Source organism: Ogataea angusta (genome assembly GCF_019207475.1).
Source record: "Ogataea angusta isolate 61-244 chromosome Unknown 61-244_NODE_10_length_428612_cov_89.696788, whole genome shotgun sequence".
Taxonomy (NCBI): Eukaryota; Fungi; Ascomycota; class Pichiomycetes; order Pichiales; family Pichiaceae; genus Ogataea; species Ogataea angusta.
In genome coordinates this window covers 241,895-260,335 of record NW_025065224.1, presented here as the reverse complement: position 1 = coordinate 260,335, position 18,441 = coordinate 241,895, and the positions used below count along the sequence as shown (strand labels likewise).

The 18,441-nt window shown below is 51.1% G+C and overlaps 12 protein-coding genes across 12 annotated transcripts; 4 read left to right on the top strand and 8 right to left on the bottom strand.

Annotated features, from left to right (window-relative positions):
* Positions 1–135: 135 nt before the first annotated feature.
* KL928_004618 (uncharacterized protein) lies at positions 136–3,243 on the bottom strand (the record flags this gene model as incomplete). The annotated part of the gene is made up of 1 exon (XM_043205336.1): positions 136–3,243. The coding sequence occupies one exon, from the start codon at positions 3,241–3,243 to the stop codon at positions 136–138; it is 3,108 nt and encodes a 1,035-aa protein (XP_043058110.1).
* Positions 3,244–3,404: 161 nt separating this feature from the next.
* KL928_004617 (uncharacterized protein) lies at positions 3,405–5,297 on the bottom strand (the record flags this gene model as incomplete). Its single annotated transcript, XM_043205335.1, has 1 exon — positions 3,405–5,297. One exon carries the CDS (start codon positions 5,295–5,297, stop codon positions 3,405–3,407), a length of 1,893 nt encoding a protein of 630 aa, XP_043058109.1.
* A 600-nt stretch (positions 5,298–5,897) lies between these two features.
* KL928_004616 (uncharacterized protein) lies at positions 5,898–6,503 on the top strand (the record flags this gene model as incomplete). Its single annotated transcript, XM_043205334.1, has 1 exon — positions 5,898–6,503. The coding sequence occupies one exon, from the start codon at positions 5,898–5,900 to the stop codon at positions 6,501–6,503; it is 606 nt and encodes a 201-aa protein (XP_043058108.1).
* Positions 6,504–6,699: 196 nt separating this feature from the next.
* Positions 6,700–7,320, top strand: KL928_004615 (uncharacterized protein; the record flags this gene model as incomplete). The annotated part of the gene is made up of 1 exon (XM_043205333.1): positions 6,700–7,320. One exon carries the CDS (start codon positions 6,700–6,702, stop codon positions 7,318–7,320), a length of 621 nt encoding a protein of 206 aa, XP_043058107.1.
* Positions 7,321–7,501: 181 nt separating this feature from the next.
* On the top strand, positions 7,502–8,518 carry KL928_004614 (uncharacterized protein; the record flags this gene model as incomplete). Its single annotated transcript, XM_043205332.1, has 1 exon — positions 7,502–8,518. One exon carries the CDS (start codon positions 7,502–7,504, stop codon positions 8,516–8,518), a length of 1,017 nt encoding a protein of 338 aa, XP_043058106.1.
* Positions 8,519–8,565: 47 nt separating this feature from the next.
* KL928_004613 (uncharacterized protein) lies at positions 8,566–10,854 on the bottom strand (the record flags this gene model as incomplete). Its single annotated transcript, XM_043205331.1, has 1 exon — positions 8,566–10,854. The coding sequence occupies one exon, from the start codon at positions 10,852–10,854 to the stop codon at positions 8,566–8,568; it is 2,289 nt and encodes a 762-aa protein (XP_043058105.1).
* A 151-nt stretch (positions 10,855–11,005) lies between these two features.
* On the bottom strand, positions 11,006–11,839 carry KL928_004612 (uncharacterized protein; the record flags this gene model as incomplete). The annotated part of the gene is made up of 1 exon (XM_043205330.1): positions 11,006–11,839. One exon carries the CDS (start codon positions 11,837–11,839, stop codon positions 11,006–11,008), a length of 834 nt encoding a protein of 277 aa, XP_043058104.1.
* A 126-nt stretch (positions 11,840–11,965) lies between these two features.
* KL928_004611 (uncharacterized protein) lies at positions 11,966–13,303 on the bottom strand (the record flags this gene model as incomplete). The annotated part of the gene is made up of 1 exon (XM_043205329.1): positions 11,966–13,303. The coding sequence occupies one exon, from the start codon at positions 13,301–13,303 to the stop codon at positions 11,966–11,968; it is 1,338 nt and encodes a 445-aa protein (XP_043058103.1).
* Positions 13,304–13,349: 46 nt separating this feature from the next.
* On the bottom strand, positions 13,350–14,903 carry KL928_004610 (uncharacterized protein; the record flags this gene model as incomplete). The annotated part of the gene is made up of 1 exon (XM_043205328.1): positions 13,350–14,903. The coding sequence occupies one exon, from the start codon at positions 14,901–14,903 to the stop codon at positions 13,350–13,352; it is 1,554 nt and encodes a 517-aa protein (XP_043058102.1).
* Positions 14,904–14,982: 79 nt separating this feature from the next.
* On the bottom strand, positions 14,983–16,323 carry KL928_004609 (uncharacterized protein; the record flags this gene model as incomplete). The annotated part of the gene is made up of 1 exon (XM_043205326.1): positions 14,983–16,323. One exon carries the CDS (start codon positions 16,321–16,323, stop codon positions 14,983–14,985), a length of 1,341 nt encoding a protein of 446 aa, XP_043058101.1.
* Positions 16,324–16,374: 51 nt separating this feature from the next.
* On the top strand, positions 16,375–17,289 carry KL928_004608 (uncharacterized protein; the record flags this gene model as incomplete). Its single annotated transcript, XM_043205325.1, has 1 exon — positions 16,375–17,289. One exon carries the CDS (start codon positions 16,375–16,377, stop codon positions 17,287–17,289), a length of 915 nt encoding a protein of 304 aa, XP_043058100.1.
* Positions 17,290–17,316: 27 nt separating this feature from the next.
* KL928_004607 (uncharacterized protein) lies at positions 17,317–18,384 on the bottom strand (the record flags this gene model as incomplete). The annotated part of the gene is made up of 1 exon (XM_043205324.1): positions 17,317–18,384. One exon carries the CDS (start codon positions 18,382–18,384, stop codon positions 17,317–17,319), a length of 1,068 nt encoding a protein of 355 aa, XP_043058099.1.
* Between the last annotated feature and the right edge of the window lie 57 nt (positions 18,385–18,441).

Below are 18,441 nucleotides of genomic sequence, written 5' to 3'. Positions count from 1 at the left end.
CGCTGCCTCTCAAGTGGAAAATCTATCTGGGAGTGTCGACGTTTGTCACGGCTTTTATAGCCGACTCTATCGGGACCCGTATCATGGAATCCAACATGATCGAGCACGAGGCCCAAAGACGTGTCGACCTCGAGCTTAGCCGACGGTCCGCTGAGCAGCCTCAAACCGCCGTTTCAGAGAAGAGATGAACTCAAGGAACTTGGCAGGGTTGCTGTCGATTCCCCTGGAGTAAACGAACTCCGACGCCAGACGAGTGGCAAAGATGGCGCGCAGGTACGCCGTAGGCACCCTCTTGAGAATGGTCTGGATGCCGATCTGCTTGAGCAGCATGTGAGGAAGGGCGTCTGTGAGCACGTCGTTTCTGAACTTCTCGTCGTCGTCCCACAATTCCTTGGAGGAGGCCAGCTCGTCGGCCAACTTGTTAATAGCCATAGAAAGCTCGTCGCTGAGAATGCTAAACGGCTTGCCCGTCTGCTCCTTCAGCGACCACAGAAGCTCGAACTCATTGCGTGCGTTGCGAACCACAATCTGCTGAACCTCCTTCACGTACTGCTTGTAGAACTCCGGAACTTTATTGGTGGCAGAGTCCACACACATGTGTTTGAGGAACCCTTCGTCGTCGAACGACAGGGCCGCCAAGACCTCAAGCGAGCTCGAAGTCACGCCACCCTTGTTGGTCGAGGCGTCCTTGAAAACAATGGCACCAGCCTTTTCCAGCATCAGCTTGGCTGGCTGCGTGATAAACAGATTGGCCCCCTCGACAATGAATGGAATGATGCTCTTGCCCGTTTTCTCGTCAATCAGACTGTGCACGTTGTTGGCATCCAGCGAGTTAGGACGGCCTCCGCAAGGAACAAATAGCTTGATGAAATTGTTCGGGAAGTTCTCCTTTAACGTCAAATGGAAGTTGTTCCGGAAAGTCAGACCGCTAGCAACAATACGGCCGTCTGGAAGCTTGACGTCAGTGTCATCGACCAAGATCAAGTAGCCCTTTGGCCCAAGCTTGGACTTGTCAAAGTGCTGGTTGCCCTTACGCTCGTGCGCCAATCTCAGCAGCTCCTTCTTGTCCAGCCCGTCCTCGTCCACAACCACTCCAAAGCCATCAACAATAGCAATGTACTTCTCTTCTCTGGACAGTTTGATTTCGTTCGAGCCCAGATCTCCGTCTCCACCGGCTATCTGAACCTTGGTGATTTTTCCAAGGTCAGTGATACCCAATTTTTCGTAGATCTTCTCCGTGTACGCTCTGACACTGAGCGAGGTCATTCCGTACTCGTCGTGAGGTATGCCACCGAGAGTAGGCGATTTTCCGGTGAAGAAGGCCTTCCAAGGGAAGCCGTACTTGGCGCCTCTCTTGCGAGCGTGCAGGGTAGCCCAGTCCACAAAGCCAGCCGTGTTCTCGTCTGGCCCCATGTACAGCATTTCCGGCTTGTTGTAGAGATCCACAATGGTTTCCTTGCGAGGGTCTTTGATCAACAGGTCCAACAAGGAGTCAATGTACTTGGTGAAACACTCTTTAGGACGCTCCTGGGCAGCGCCAGGGTTCAGCAGAATCACACCCTTGGACCCGCCTTCTGGAATATCCTTGTTCTTGCGCTGTTGAGTGCTTGCGAGGTTGTAGTTTTCGTCAAACAGAGTCCTCATGTTGGTGAAGTAGTTGTCTTTGGACCGGGACTTGACAATACGGATTCCGCCACGCGCAACGTCTCTGAATCTGATGTGGAAACCCCTGAAATCAGAACCAACAACGAAAAACATTCCAAACGGCGTTTGTGGATACTCCGTCTCAGGGAGGAACGACGGTTTCAGTCTGAAGGAGAGCGCGATCTTGGACGTGACAAAGAAATTGGTCTTGAGGACACTCTTGTTGAACGAGTACAATGCCCTCAAAACAAGCTTGTAGCCCTCGTTGGCCGAAGCCGACTTGTTGAGCGCCTTCTCAAAGTCCTCGTCGTTCTCGATCGGACTCACTTTCTCCACTCTCTGGTAGGAAAGGGTGGACTGTAGCGAGCTCGAGGTGTAATGGTGGTCAACAAAGTGTCTGTACAGCTGGCTGATCAGGTCCTTGTTGTTCTCAAAACACTCGGCAATGTACGACTGGGTGTACGTCTCGGACGTGAGTCTTTTCTTGATCTTGCTGATGATTTCAGCGTGCTGTGGCGAGACAGAGTGCGACAGCAGCTCTCTGAGCGCATTGAACTCCGGGCCGAGTCTGTTGAGGAAATGTGTCACGAAAATAACACCACAGTGGGCGTAGATAGACTCCTGGATGGACATCTCGCCGCTGGAGAACTTGCTGTAGAACATATTGTTCGGAATACAGTACAGCAACGAGGCCTCCTTGGACATCTGGTAGATGGTAGCATCGGGACTCACGCCGTCCGTGTAGTCGATGTACATGGAGATGATGGAGTAGCCATTGGCGAAGTTCTCCACATATTTGCGTCTGAGGTTCACATTGTAGTATTTGGCCAGTGTGCTGAGCGCCGAGCTGTAGCGGGGCGAGCTGTTGCGGCGGTACCCGATGATAATCCTCTGCTCACCCGTGGCAGCCACAGTAAAATGTTTGATCACGGGACCCTCGGTGGCTGCCAACTCGTTCAAGACTTCCGAATATAGCAATTTAGTGTGGGGAGTGGCAGTTTTCAAAAACGTGGAGTCTCCGACGGCCTCAATGTCGCTGCTGCCATACACCCCCTGCGTGCCGAACTTGCATTTGTAAACAAACTGGCATTTCACCACGTCGCCGGACGGCAATCTGGAATTGAAGGACTCCAAGCGGTAGGGGGTTTCCTCCACGGCACGGTCGAGATATTTGTCGTCGATCTCCTGCTCGAAATCGTCCCAGCCTGCGGCATCAAAGTAGACGGCGTGGTCGTCGGTCTCGCGGCGATGATGCAGAAACGGGCGGTCCGTGAGTCCTCTCGCAAACGCATCCACCTTTGCAGAATAAAGGGCAAGTATATGCGAGACGATCACAGACACGGACTCTGACGCAAAATACGTGTCGTCGATGCCGAGCGACTCGTAGAAGTACCTGGTTTCAGACTCAATCAGGTTCTCTGGGATGAACCCTGTGGAGTCGAGCTCGTCCATCACTTGGACCATCTGGTCCTCTTTTCCAGAGAAGACCGCAGATCGGTAGCCGGGGCCCTGCAAATCTGCTTTTTCCACGTTCTGGAAAGAGGTTGCACTGAAGTTGTTGTGGATGGTTAGTCCGCCTAGCTTTTGTTCAAGAGACATGGTAATAAAATACTTCAGTGGGAACACCTGCCAATTTATACGCTCTATATAGCCGTATGCACTGGCAGAAATATTTACAGCAACCTTTTAATTCAGGATTGTTGGAGAGGCGCCATCTGCACCAATGGCGCTTTTTACACAAGAGCACGCTGATAATTAATTTATTCCTTGGTGCCCGGAATGGGGCCCTCCAGGTCCTCCGGGTTCACCTCGAACGTTCTACTTACGCTGACCGTCTGGTTCGATGTCGAGATCGGCAGCTGGTAGCTCAGCACTCCGCGAATGATCAGATCAAAGGGGTTTTTCGAGATGTTGAGCCATTTCTCTGACGGCTCAAGTATTTTAATTTCGCCAGAGTCGTCAAATGAACAGGGATTTTTTATTTTAATTTCCGTCATGCTCCAGTCCAGTTGTCGGTTAAAAAACCCGCCCTGGAAATGCAGCGGCACGTCCAGACTGGTCACGGTGCCCAGCAGAATGGTCGACACCGGCCGCGTCTTCTTTTTCCGGTCGGCTTCCTCGGCGTCCACGTACTGCGACCGCGCAAAAACGTCGATGTTGGCGTCCTGAATCGTGATCGACAGGAACCCGGGGTTGAAGCTCTCCACCTCCATGCTGAACACAAGCTCCTCCTGCGAGATGAGCACGTCGGAGATGGCGTCGATCTGCGTATGTTGCAACTCTTTCGTCGTGGCCAGAATAAAGCCGCTCATGAACCCCACACTCAGCAGCACCAAGATTAGCCCGATTGTGTAGCAGAAGCTCTTGATCTGGCGAATGCGCACCTCGCGCGCGCCCGTGAAGTCGTGCGGCGAGAAATACAGGTTTTTCGGCTTCCTTTTCAGTTTGCTGCCCCCCATCTTGTTGTTGCGGGACTCCAAAAACGGTTGCTGCAAATATATGCCGTTCTGAAAATTGCTCAGGTACCCGTCCGAGCTGATGCTGCCATAGTTGTTGTTGTATGCGTGCTCGCTCAACGACGCGTCGTCGCCTGAGTCGGAGTAGAGGTCCGGCTCGTTTACCTGCGGCGCTGGATAGTTGTCCTCCAGGTCGTCGATCTCGTAGTTCATGCCCGAATATCGTCTCGGAATCACGCCTTTCGAGTCGAACACTCGCGACGTGATCTGCCGCAGCTGGTTCCTGTCCTCGGCCCGCGGCAGCGGCGACTTCGACTGCGCGCGGTCCTGGACTTCTGCGCGGTCCTGGCTCGTTGTCGTATTAAAGTTGTGTTCCGACCGGTTGCTGCCCGTCTCGCTCGGCGCATCCTCCAGCCGCACAACCGTCGCCGCCGGCGCCTCTCTATCGCGCACACCGTCGTTGATCGTCTGCTGCGCCGTCAGCGTCTCGTCGTTCGCCGTCTCCGGCTCGCCCGGCCGGTCGTTCGCCGAGGTGTCATAGACAAACGTCTCCTCCGAGTCCGAGCTGTTCTTGTCGTCCACTTTGATCGCGTCGTGCAATTTTGCAGCGAAAAACTCGGCTCTCGAGGAAGCCTTGCTCTGTATCGTCGAGGTCGAAGAAACCGTGTTGGCGTTGCGCAAATTCATCAAGCTCGACGCCGCACCTCCCTTCTTGGGCCGCAGCCCGTCCTCCAGCACCGGCCCATCGATAACCGACCGCTTCGACTTGAGGTGTGTCATAAACGAGTCCGACGCGCCATTCACAGTACTCGGGCTGGCCGTCTTGGTGATATCTGCCGAGCTCACCTGGCGCGACACGCTCGCCGACGCAGAGCTGCCCATCGTCCCGTTGCCCGCCACGCTCGACCCAGATCCGGACCCCGTCGTAGCCGACGTGGTCCCTGAACCAACAGTGTTGCTAACACTCGAGACGGGCAATATGTGCACGAGATTCGGGTTCTGCGCCTGCTCCTGCACAACGGCAACCATCGACGACTTGGTGTTCTTGTTCTTCGCGTCCTGCTTCGCCGCCAGGCCTTTGCTCTCGGGAGTAATGTTGCGTCGCCCATCGGTGTCAGAGCCTCCAGACCCGACTCGCTGGGCGCTGGAAAACGGTGCTCTGGACGGCGGCGCCTCTGTTTGCTTGGACGGCAACATAGTGTCAGTGGTATCAACAGTACAGCAGTTCTCGGTGCTGGGTTATATCATCCACGCCCAGTATTTACGCCTTAAAAAGATGTTTTTCGCCTGGGTATTTTGGGAGAAAGATGGCTTACGTAAACACCCGCCTGCCCCCTCGCGTGCGGCACGCCGTGCTAATGTGACGTGTCCGCTTGGCGACTCGCGCTGGCCTCCCGCACAGACGCAGCGCCAGGCTGGAAAAAAAGGCCGATGTGCGCGAGGATGCGAAAGTTTCGGACTGAATCAAAAGAGTGTGCAGGACGACTGCCAAGGGCGCCGGCTGGCGCAATGTGACAGGCAACTGGTGTGGCAGATGTGGTGGCGTGAGGCTTCCCGGCAATTTGTGGAAAGCAATCACCAGATGGAGCTTTCGGGAACGCTGGAGAACAGCAGATGGGTGGTCTCCTGCTCTCCAGAAATTTCCCGCGGTGCCCAGAAATTTCGATGGCGGGGCGGCGGCTTACGTAACCGCGGCTCTGCGGCTCGTGGCTACAGGGTATAAATTGGACCTGGTGGTGGCTCTAGTGCAAACCAGAGATTAGTTTGAGTACAAGTCAATCAGAAAGCGCGAACAACATGTCTTACTACAACGATCCATTCTACAGCTTCTTTGAGAACATCAACCAGGAGGTTGCACAGCTGAACAACCTGTTCAACGATCCATTCTTCAGATCGTCGGTTGCCTCCGCGGCTCCAGGCAACAGAAGACTGGAGAACAAGAAGGGCAGCAACGAGGGAAAGGAGGTGGCCAGACCAACGAACCAGAGCTCAGGCCCATGGGATCTGTTCAGGCCATCTGCTTTCTTCGACGACAGCTTTGCTCCGCCAGTTGACATCCACGACAACGACAACTCGTACGACGTGACCGTCGCCATTCCGGGAGCCCCTAAGGACAAGGTCACCATTGACTACAACAAGAAGACGAATGAGCTGATTGTCAAGGGTGAAATTCCAGAGCGCGAGACAACAAAGACCAAGGCCAACAACACGTACACCGAAAGAACCGTTGGTAAATTCTCACGGGTTTTGAAGTTGCCAGTGAAGGTTGACGGTGACAAGATCCAAGCCAAGTTTGAGAACGGACTGTTGAACTTGACCGTTCCAAAGAGTGGCGAGGAAGACGAGGGACTGCAGAGAATTGAGATTTCGAGCAGCGAGTCGTACGACAAGAAGTCCGCATAAGCGGGTCTCGATACCACCAGGGTGAGTAGCTTGAAGTGGAGTGTTCACCCCAAGTTATGAGTTATGGACATACGAATTTATAGTTCTTAATGAAACAACCAAACACAAATTAAATTAGTGTAGCATTTGTAGCATTTGGATTTCTTTCTCCTTACGTAAATAATTTTGCCTTTGCCTCATCATTTTACAATTGCCCATGTCCACCCGTAAGAAAACCATCCTCAAGGTTATTATTTTGGGCGACTCTGGCGTCGGGAAGACGTCTCTGATGCAGCAGTTCATTAATGGCAAGTTCTCGCAGCAGTACAAGGCCACCATCGGCGCCGACTTCTTGCCCAAGGACCTTGTCATCGACGATAAACAAGTGACCATGCAGATTTGGGACACCGCTGGCCAAGAGCGGTTTCAGTCTTTGGGAGTCGCTTTCTACCGAGGATCGGACTGCTGTGTTCTGGTGTACGACGTGACCAACACCAAGTCGTTTGAGAACCTACAAAGCTGGAAAGACGAGTTCCTCATCCAGGCCAACATCAAAGACCCGGACAACTTCCCGTTCGTGGTCATCGGCAACAAGATCGACGTGGAGGAGAACAAGAGACTTGTGTCGTCCAAGAAAGCGCAGTCGCTGTGTGCCAGCATGGGAAACCTGCCATATTTCGAAACAAGCGCAAAGGAGGCCGTCAACGTGGAGCAGGCGTTCGACGTGGTGGCCAGAAATGCGCTGCAACAGGAAGAAAGTCTAGAGTTCAGTGACGACTACACAGACGCAGTGAACATCCATGTCGACGGAGACAGCTACGGGTCGTGCGGCTGTTAGGAGCGCACGTCCTGGGCGAAGTTGTGTGCCAATTGAGTTGGACTGTCCACCCCAACTTCGGTCCTGCCCCGCTTCTTCCTGCTAATCGTCCCCCATCGCCCATTTGTACTCTTTTAACTCAGTCCGACCATATTCGTACTTACATAAGCACCGGCTGTAATTTTTTTTTTTTCTTGTCTTTATGCCTTCGCCATCCGAAAGACCAAAGGGCGTCAACCTGAACATCACTCTGGTTTGTCCAGAGTGCAAGGTGTATCCGCCAGAGATTGTAGAGAGACACAGCGAGGGGGATATCGTGTGTGCTCTCTGCGGCCTGGTGTTGAGTTCGCGAATAATAGATACTCGCTCTGAATGGAGAACGTTTGCCAACGATGACCAGAACGGAGACGACCCGTCGCGTGTGGGAGAGGCCACAAACGGAGTGCTCGACTCAGACCAGCTGTCTACGGTTATCAGCGCTGGAGTGGACGGAAACCGCGCGGCCAAGGAGCTGAACCGGATCCAGAACCGCAGTGTCGTTGATAGAAAGGACTACGCATTACAGTCGGCGTACTCGAAGATCTCGCAACTCTGTGACGGATACCAGTTGCCGCGTGTTGTCCAGGACGGCGCCAAAGAGGTGTACAAGCTGGTGCACGACGACAAGATGTTGAGGGGAAAGAGCCAGGAGGCCATCATGGCCGCCTCGATTTTTTTTGGGTGTCGTAAGGCGGACGTGCCCAGAACGTACAACGAGATCTGGGCGCTGACGAACGTGCCGAAGAAGGATATCGGGAAGGTGTTCAAGATCATCAAGCAGATCATTCAGAGGAAAGACGCAGAGCAGGACGGACTCATCACTCGCCGCAACAACAATATCTCCACCACACAGACCAATCCGGAGGACCTGGTGGGCCGGTTCTGCTCGCACCTGGGTCTGTCGCCGCAGATCACCACCTCTGCACAGCACATTGCTCGCACGCTCAAGGAGCTGGGTGTGCTGGAGGGACGGTCGCCCACCACGATCGCTGCCACGGTTATCTATTTTGCGACGGCCATTTTCAAACAGCAGATCCCGCTGTCGCGGATCAGCGAGAAGACCGGTGTTTCTGAGGGAACCATCAAGTCGTCGTATGTGCACATGTCTGCTTCCCGGGACAAGCTGGTCGACCAGTCGTGGATTGACTCGGGCAAGGTCGACATGTCTGCGCTCACTTGAAAAAATAATAAAGCTTTTTATACGAGCTATATACAACGATATATACACTAATCCTTCTTTCCTCTCTTCTGGTACTCCTCGACCAGCTTCTTTTGCAGCTGTGGCGGACAAGGCTGGTACTCCTTGAACTCCATCGTGAACTCTCCCTTTCCTTGGGTCAGCGCACGCAGCTGCGAAGCAATACCAAACAGATTGTTCAGCGAGCACAGACTCGTGATGGTGAACTCCTCTGCCGTGTTCTCGGTGTCCTGGATCACGCCGCCCAGCTTGTTGATCAGACCGATGACCGCGCCCTGGAACTCGGTCGGCGACGTCATCACCACGTTCATGATCGGCTCCAGAACCACCGGCTGCGCGTTCAGGAACGCCTGCTTGAACGCAAACTGCGTGGCGGTCTTGAAAGACAGCTCCGACGAGTCCACCACGTGTGTCTGACCGTCGTCGATCAGCATGTGCACGCCCAGAACGCGCGAGCCGGTGAGCGGGCCTTTTTCCAAACTCTCCTCGAATCCCTTGCTACAGGCCAGGAGATATTTTTCAGGAATTTTTCCACCCACGATTTTGGTCTGGAAATTATTCTTGAACCGAATATCTTCCTCCGGCGACGCTCCAACGTACTCCGGGTCGCACAGGGACGTCGCCTTGAACTCGCCCATCACCTTGGCGTACTGGCCAGCACCTCCAGACTGCTTCTTGTGCGTGTACTCGAACGGAGTGCTTCCAAGGACGGTCTCTCTGTACGAGACTCTAGGACGGCCCACCGTGCACTCGACGTTGTACTCACGACGCATTCTCTCGACGTAGATCTCCAGATGCAGCTCGCCCATTCCGCTGATGATGGTCTCCTTCGAGTCCTTGTCGTAGTGCACACGGAACGTAGGGTCCTCTTTCTGGAACCGGTTCACAGCCTTGGAGAAATTCACCGCATCTTTGGTCTTAGGGTGGATCGACAGCGACACCACAGCGTCCGGAACGTACATCGACGACATCGAGTAGTTCACCTGGCCGTCCGTGAACGTGTCTCCGGAGGCGCAGTCGATACCGAACGTGGCGCAGATCTCGCCGGCGCCCACCTCGTCCACGTCCTCCATGTCGTTCGAGTGCATTCTCACGAGCCGGGCTATTTTCAGTTTCTTGCCCGTCTTGACGTGCGTGATCATCATTCCCTTCTTCAGGCGGCCCTGGTACACACGCAGATACGTCAGCTGGCCGTACTTGCCCTCCTCCAGCTTGAAAGCGAGCACAACGGCCGGCTGGTTCGAGGCGGCAATCAGATTGACCGGGGCCTCGTTATTGGCAATATCCAGGGCCGTGTTCAGAACTTCAGACGGGTTGGGCAGGTAGTCCACAACGGCGTCCAGAACAGGCTGCACGCCCTTGTTGGCCAGAGCAGACCCCATCAGCACCGGAGTGAACTTTCTGGCGATGGTAGCACGGCGAATAGCAGCCTTGATCAGGTCTGTGCTAGGCTCTTCCTCGTTCAAAAACACCTCTGCGAGCTCGTCGTCCACGTCGGCCAGCATCTCGATCAGAGTGGCTCTTTTCTCTTCAACCAGGTCAACAAGATCGGCAGGCACCTCTTTCTCGATTCTCAGCTTTTCTCCCTGCGAGCCCTCAAAATAAATAGACTGGCGGTCAATAATGTTCACCACCCCGGAAAGCTCTTTTTCTGCTCCAATAGGCACCTGCACGGCAGCAGCAGCGATCTTCAGTTTCTTGTTGATCTGCTCAACGGCTCTCCAGGGATTGGCGCCCATTCGATCCATCTTGTTGATGAACGTGATTCTAGGAACATTGTATCTCTTCATCTGTCTATCAACGGTCACCGTCTGAGACTGAACACCAGAAACAGCACAAACAACAAGAACAGCACCGTCCAGCACTCTCAGCGCACGCTCGACCTCAATAGTGAAATCTATGTGACCCGGCGTATCAATAAGATTGAAATGGTAATGCTCGTCGTCTTTGTCCCAAGAACAGTAGGTGGCAGCAGACTGAATGGTAATACCCTTTTCTCTCTCCAGATCCATGTGGTCCATCTTCGCACCAACACCGTCCTTTCCACGGACATCGTGAATAGCCTTGATACGGCCAGTGTAAAACAGCACACGCTCCGTAAACGTGGTTTTCCCGGAATCGATGTGGGCAGAAATTCCAATATTTCTCATCTTAGACAGTCTTTTCACATCGGCCTCGGAGAGCTTGGCAGACAAGCTGTCCAGTACAGCCTTCTCCTCCTCGTAGCTACACGCAGCAGAAGACCTGTGGAACGCGCGCACAGGCGCCACGCTCCGCAGAACGCGCGGTGCCGTAGCTAATCTGGCGAGTCTAAACATGAACTGAAAATAATTCACGGAAAATTCGAAATAGTGAACAAAAACTGAAGCGGGTCGTGCGACACTCAAAACAGGATGGAGACCTCCAATGATCATGCTACAAGATTACCGGTGGAGCTCACAATACACTTTCTAGCATATGTACATACACTTATAGAAGGAAGAACAGGAGAGAGCCAAAAACAAGTCCGAACGGACCAGAGGCCGCAACTTGTCCTGCCATGCCCTGGGAGCTGGAAGAAGAGCTAGAAGAAGAGCTGGAGGAAGCAGAGCTGGTTGTGCTTCTGCTGCTGCTCGACGTGGAGGTGGCGGTGGTAGCCTTGGAGGTGGTGCTCTCAGACAATGTAGCAAAGTGTGCTGAGGAGGCAGACGAGAGCCACGAAGAAGTGTCCACAGTGACCTCGCTGGAGTAGTAGTTGTCGTCGGTAGCGTTGAAGCAGTTCAGAGCGAACTCAGTCACCTCAAAGACGCTCTTCTCAACAAACTCAACATCGGCACAGGCGTAGTGAGTCACGTTCGCCTCATCTTCCAGCGCCATGTATTCCAACTGGATGGTAGCATAATCTCCGCTATTGATGTTCGAAGGAATGTCCGGCAGATAGAAGCACGTGTGTCCGATGTCGATCTGGTTGGTCAGGTTGTGGGCAGCCCAGGTGTCGAAGTCATCATTGGACGTTGGATTGTTGTTGTAGGAAATTTTGAGGTTGACAGACCATGCCTGGTGAGACTTGGCAACTAAAGCCACGAAACCGTCGTCCAGCGGGAACTCCGATCTATTGGAAGGAGCGGCATAGGAACCACATGGAGCAATGGTTTCAGCCTCTTCCGACCATTCTCTATCAGTTGGATACAGCATTGCAATTTCACCCATGGTGTTTGCATAATCAGAGCCATGCTCTAAAGCAAGAGCCTCAGCAAACGCAATAGGATTCGCACGTCCAAAAGCAACTTTGCAAAGTAGCGGGAGCACCAAAAACTGTTTCATTTTCGTCAATCGTATGCAAGACAGCCCACATTTTACGACGATCAGATCCCTTTTATAGCCGCTTTCGAATATATCGGATTCACCGCTGAAGAAAAAAAAAAAATGGAGAGCCCAGTCTTGGCATGCTCATGTTAGCGTGTAAACGTACACCAAAACGCCATAAAGGTAGTGGAAGAAACTGAATATCAGCGTATTCAGAACCAAGCCACATATGTTCAGCAGCGAAGTGAACGTTTCTCCGCCGTTATTGTTCCAATTCGAGCCATCAGATATCGGAGACAGATCTGGCAGCCCCGAAGTCGCAACCAACGTGTTTGTGCTGCTGATCCCGCTCAGCTCTATTTCTCCGTTTGTGACACTGCGAAAGATCTGGTTGATCGCCTGCTGAATTAGGAAGTCAATAAGGTAATACACAAGATAGTGGACGAGACAATAAACTATTATAAGCCCAAACGCGAAACGGCTTTTACCCAATAAGTCCTGATTCTGGAAATCCTCGTTATTGTCATTCTGCTGCTCCAGATCAGAAGCCCCGGTCTTCAAATCGGGCTTCCTTGGTTGGTCAAAATGTATCGCACTATTGGAATGTAAGTTATAATCCTGCACAATGGCATCCTCGTAATTCACCAATGGGCCGTTTTCTATATTTTTTTTCGACCGATACCCGCACACCAGGTAGAGCACCCAATAAAGAATAAGATGCAATAGCAGCACAGCAATAAACGAAACTGCAATGAGCGCAAAGTTGACCATCTTTAGTTGGACGAGCCCGATGAAGTCCCTAATGGTGCTCTGTATCTTATTGTAAAGCTCGATCTTATTCTCAATAACTGCCGAGTCGACCTCAGCTGACGGGGACGCAAAAAGAGGGATATGGGTACCGTTGAAGCCAAAAAGAAACAGGTAATTGGCTATCAGACGTAAGTTGGTAGTATTCTCGTCATTAAGGCGATTCATTTTGTAGAACTGCACCAAATCTCTCCAGGAAGCGTGGAACTCAATCTCCTCGAATTTCGAGTCGCTCAGATATGTGTTCACCAAATACGTCTTTTCGCTGCGAATGAGCCCTTGCACACGGCATTTGAATTTCATAAAACTGTATTCACAATTGAGCGATAGCGACCCATTCTCGATAAACGTAGGCCCCACATAGACCAGATCCAATTTAGGAAATGGAGGATATAGATATAGCTCTTGAGCGGCTGTATCTAAATCGCCGCTCATTTGCTCAATGGTATTTAGGACCTTTGAAAGCTTGATGGAAGATAGCGAGTGCTGTTCTAGGTCCGAGTAGCTCTTCAGGAAATGATAGGTGCTCATATCCACTTTGAACTCTGTGAGCCTGAACTTATTGCTGAATAGGTACAATTCCTGCAAATAATCAGTGTAGATCAACAGCGATGCAAAGAAGCTAAAGAGGATGGTCAGCAAAACCCTTTTGAACACAAAATGGTTGCCAATCATGATGTAAAATCAAATCGATGTTTTTCTTGCATAGCGCTGGAACTGCTTAAATTATTTCCCATTCATTGAAAAGAGAGATACCGGTTCCGGAAACTCCCACAACAGCTCCTTTACCGCCAAACTGTCCCACGCACACCTCCTTGAACTGCTCGTCCAACTCCATCTGAGACGAAACGTTGCATTCGTCATCACTCCATTGATAGAATAGCAACTGGCAGCCATTATTTTTGGGGCTCACGACAAACACCAAGCCTGGATCATCAAGTGAGAAGCCCAGCTGAGCTTTATCTGAAAGCTCTTCAATATCGCGCTCATCAGAAGAGAAGTCTTTATACCAAATGCAAGAGAGAGCTGTTTTTTCCCTCGAGAGAACATACTCGGGTGTCACAATGACATTATCAAAAGTTGTTGCGTTCCATGCTTTTGTTTTCGTGAGCTTGCTCTTAAATTGCTGTTTTGTGTTGCGCAAAATCAACGATTTGTTGGAAAGAATCGCCAGATCATAATCGTGTAGGTTTGTGAATTTGGCTGCCAAAAACCTGATGTCGGAGTTGCGGTCAATGGCATAGATCGGCTCGAAACATTCATCTTGACGCTCTAATTTGAGTATTTCAACCTTGTCATCAAAAACAGCAACGAGTCTATCCTCCCTAAAATCAACAAATTGGATAGGTTCGTCCCATTCGTACGTGGCAAGAGGAAGCGAGTTCTCTTTTGTCTCCAACTTGAACGCAAGAACCTGTTTCACGCTCAAAACAACCAACACCCCTTTGCCGTAAACCACGTCCTCCACCTTCGTAGCCCCCACCAAAACGGTATGTTTCAGATCAACACCGTTTTCTGAGCTAGACCACACGTTGACGCATTTCTTATCCGGTAAATACGCAAATAACAACCCATCGACCAGGAAACATTTGCCAATGGTCTCGTTTTCAAGAACCGTGGTTTTGGATGGCTTAGCAACAGCCTGTGCAGGGACTTTGTGATTAGCGTCATTATGTGGCTTGGTTTTGGCCTCTAGTGAAATAGCCATATCTAGGTAATCAGCAGCAGCGCTATCCTGAGAAGATAATGTGCTGGCCTTTTGAGATGGCGTTGAGCGCGCATTAAGGTTAGAGTAGAACTCGTATGTCTCATCTTTGGAAAAATGCAATGGGTCTGAAAGCTCGACCGTCGGACTTTTCAGCATGTAGAGAATCTCGTTGGTTGCCGTCTTTAGAAATTGTCTTGCCTTCACCAGTCTTGTTACATCGACATTGTTCACAGCGAGCAGATGGTCAACACTTGATCCGTCCGTCGAGGGCTCCTTAGTATGCGTTTGTCCCTTTTCCAGCTCCTCCACACGAGCTTTCAGCTTTTCATTTTGAAGCTTGAGCGTGTTTCTTTCGCCTTCAAGCTCCACAATACGAAGTTTCAGCGCCGACCTCTCTAAATCAGACATCATCCTGTTGCGCTCCACTGTGGTAAACTGCGACTGCAAATACTGCATTACGCCAGGCAACGTATATTGCGAAACTCCAGAAGCTTGTCCAAAGGCGTCCCCGGTACCATTGCTGGTGCCGCCGTTGGGCCTTGAGCCTCCGAAATGACTTTGCTCCATCAAATCTAGTTTGTTATGTTATAGATTTTGCCCATGTATATACAAGAAATTTTGAAACTACACATCTGCTTATGTCATACTACATAACAAATTTAGCAGCTTCCTGGAAACTCTCTTGGTTGTCCTGGAGCTCGAATATGGGGCGACGAGGGTCGCTCCACTGTAGATTCTCCAGCACTTTCGACGTGAGGTCAAATTCCTCGTGAGTGAGTTTTTCCGGGTTGAAATTAGTGTAGCCGTACTCCTTGGCTCTGGCTCGCAGCTTTGCAACCTCTTTAGGAAGCATGATTGTGCGCGAAAACGATGTCTTGCTCTCAATGTAAAATCTGCGCGCCAGGACAGACCAGTTCTCGGTGTTCGGGCGGTCTATCATTGCCGCGGCCAAAATCTCGTATACCTTGTGCACCTTTCGTTTGAGAAAATGGTTGTCGAAATTGTTGATTATGGCTATGGCGTTGTAGAGCTGGTTTTCCCTGACGAAATAGTTTACAAAGTGGACCAGCATCGATGGCGTGAGCTCTGTTATATCGGTTTCAAGTCTCGTCATTGCAAAATCCCACGCTTGCGAAGGCCCGTACTCATCTAGTGCAAATCTAACAAATTCTGCAACCAGTTTCGGATCATCCTTGAACGATTGGTTGTTTGCAACCATTTCCGCCATTAGCTCGCCAAAGCTCTTCTTCTCAATGTCGTGCTTATAGGCCATCACAGCGGGGAGAATGGGATGCAGCGAGCAGCCATTTTTCACCATGTAATCGTATATTGGCTTTCGATGCGTGCAAAGACACTCAAAAAGAATGTAGCAGGTACTAAGGTCGGGGATCTGTTTGTAGAAGCGCATTTGTTTGAGATACATATTGATGAGCGCAAATTTCCGTTCATGACGACTGGTTCTCATCGGACCCAGCACAAAGTTGAACGATTCTGTGGTCGGGTATAATTTTCTCTGATTCATCACACGCATGGTTTCCTTGACGTTGTTGAAATCATGTGTCGTTGCAAAAAACTTGAGAATCATATTGTACGTGTGCAGTTTCTCCGGTACGTTTGACTCGACGATCTTCTCGAAGGCTTTTTTGACATAGACCGGATTTTGATCAAACTTTCTGGTCTTCACACGGTTTAAAGTTCGCACATAGGCGTCCAGAGTAACCTCATCCAAAGCATCCGGGACTTTTGGAATTTCCACAAGGTCTTGCGGCTCGTTGAGCTGTTTCCAGGACGAGATGTCATGAGAGAGCTTATGGTCTTTAGGGATCAGTTTGCGGAACTGTCGTACCACCTCTGACTCGGAATTGGCACTGCGATCTTCTTCAGAGTAGAACTCTGATTTTTTGTTCACTATCCTCAGCAGAGTTCGGAGATCGGACAGACGATTGCGTTGCAGCGAGCTGGTGCTGGAGAGTCTAAATAAAATCATAGAACAAAAAATAATTTAATTTTTCGAGCTATCTTTCACGCGTAACAATATATGACAGTGTCGACTAACGAGGACAATATACGGCTTATTGTCGTTCCGTGCAACCTAACAACGCCGTTCAAGACCATCAAGCCTTACAAGAGGTCCCAGCTGGTGGTCAACAACGGACTGGTGTACGAGCTCAACAAGACCAATTTCAAAGATCCGCACAATACAACCCAGAAACTAACCAAGAAGCAACAGCCACTTAAAACCATCTTCCTAGCCGCCATGGACGCGTCCGTGGACAGTCTCATGGTAGGAAATAATTGCGAGCTCTGGATAGCTACCAAATACAACCCCGTGTATCTGCTGCTGGATTTTTTCACCGACGCGTTGAGCCGCGAACGTGTGCGCATGGTGAGCTTCCAGGACCTGCTGGAGCAATTTGAAGGGTGTGAGACGCTTCAGGAGCTGCTGGAGAACGGCGTGAATTTGCGGAAGCCGTTGCTGCAAATATGTGAGAGCGTCGACGAAAATGAAGAGACCTTTTACAAGCCCTCGATGCAGAAGATCGTCAGCTATCTCAGCTCAAAAGTGGACCGTCTGGCACAGAATCTGCCGTCCGCGCTAGTCGCCTCGACAAAAAAAAAGCTTGCATTGCCCGGCTTCGAGCCAACAGACGAGGTGCTGCAAGTGAGCAGAAAGCAGCTTGCAATTGAGCTGATCAGCTCCTACGTGGACGCAAAGTATGTGGCCGAGCTGAAAAATCTGTATCCAACTGAGATTCTGGACTCCTACATGATGGAATACAGGAAGAAAGAACAGATGACGGCACTCGCCGAGGAAAACATCAATACGCTGAACGGGATGAACGCGGCAAATCCCAAGAAACGCAAGGTTGAGAAAAAAGTGGTGCGCAAAGAGGTGAAAAAAGTCGCTGTCGGCAAGGGAGCCCTCGACGGCTTCTTCAAGAAAAAGGTGTAGCAGCTGCTCGTTACTACCGTATGTACATTAATTGTTCTTTGGATTCTTTTCCTCCTTGTGCTGTGCTGGTGGCTGCGGCTCTGTCAACACTTTTTGGGCCAACTCGGTGTCGTTCAGCTGGTTGTAGATGTTCATACCGCTAGCAATCAGTTTGGGCAGGTTGTCCAAGCTGGCAGGTAAAATAACCGTGTTTGTCTCCTTTGCCAGCTTGCCGAAAGCTTCCACGTATTTCTCAGCAATGTTGAGCGACACGGCCTCCTTGCCGTGCGGACTATTGGCAATGGCGTCGGCAACCAGTCTGATAGACTCGGCCGTCGCCTTGGCCTTGAGCAACATGGCATCAGACTCACCCTTGGCCCAGTTGATCTTCTTGCTTTTTTCGGCCTCGGACTTCAGGATCTCTGTCTGTTTGTGGGCCTCACTAATGTTGATTTCACTGAGCTTCAGACCCTCGGATTCCAAGATGTTGGCACGCTTCTGTCTTTCCTTCTCCACCACCTGGTTCATCGAGTTGATGACGTTGACAGGAGGCCGGATGTCTCTGATCTCGTATCTCAACACCTCGATACCCCAGTCCTTGGCAGCCTCGTTGATGGAGGTGGTGATGTTGACGTTCAGCATGGTTCTTTCGCGCAGAACAAGGTCGAGCGCCATCTGGCCGATCTCCGAGCGCATTGTGGTCTGGGCCAGCTGGATAATTGCGTAGTGTGCATCCTCGACTCCGTAGGACGCCTTGTAAGCATCCACCACTTTGTAGTACAGAACTCCGTCCATTTCCAAGGTCACATTGTCTGCAGTAATAGCGTTCTGAGATGGCACCTCAATGGCAACCTCTTTCAGCGACTGCACATACTGGATTTTGTCAATGAACGGTAGCAGAATTGCGAGACCGGGCTTCAGTATTCTGTTGAACTTTCCCATTCTCTCCACAATCCAGGCCGTTTGCTGAGGAACAAACCTGATGATGGTGTTGGAAGGAAGTGTCGAGCGGTTGAAAAAGTTCAGGTTTCCGGTCGAGTACCGGCTTACCGAGAGAAGCGACCTGAGCAGCCTGGCGCTTTTATTTGGGCTGATTTGTTTCAATGGCGAAATCATGTTGGACGGCAACAAATAAAAGAATTAATGGAAAAAAATAGTTGAAGAGAATAAATA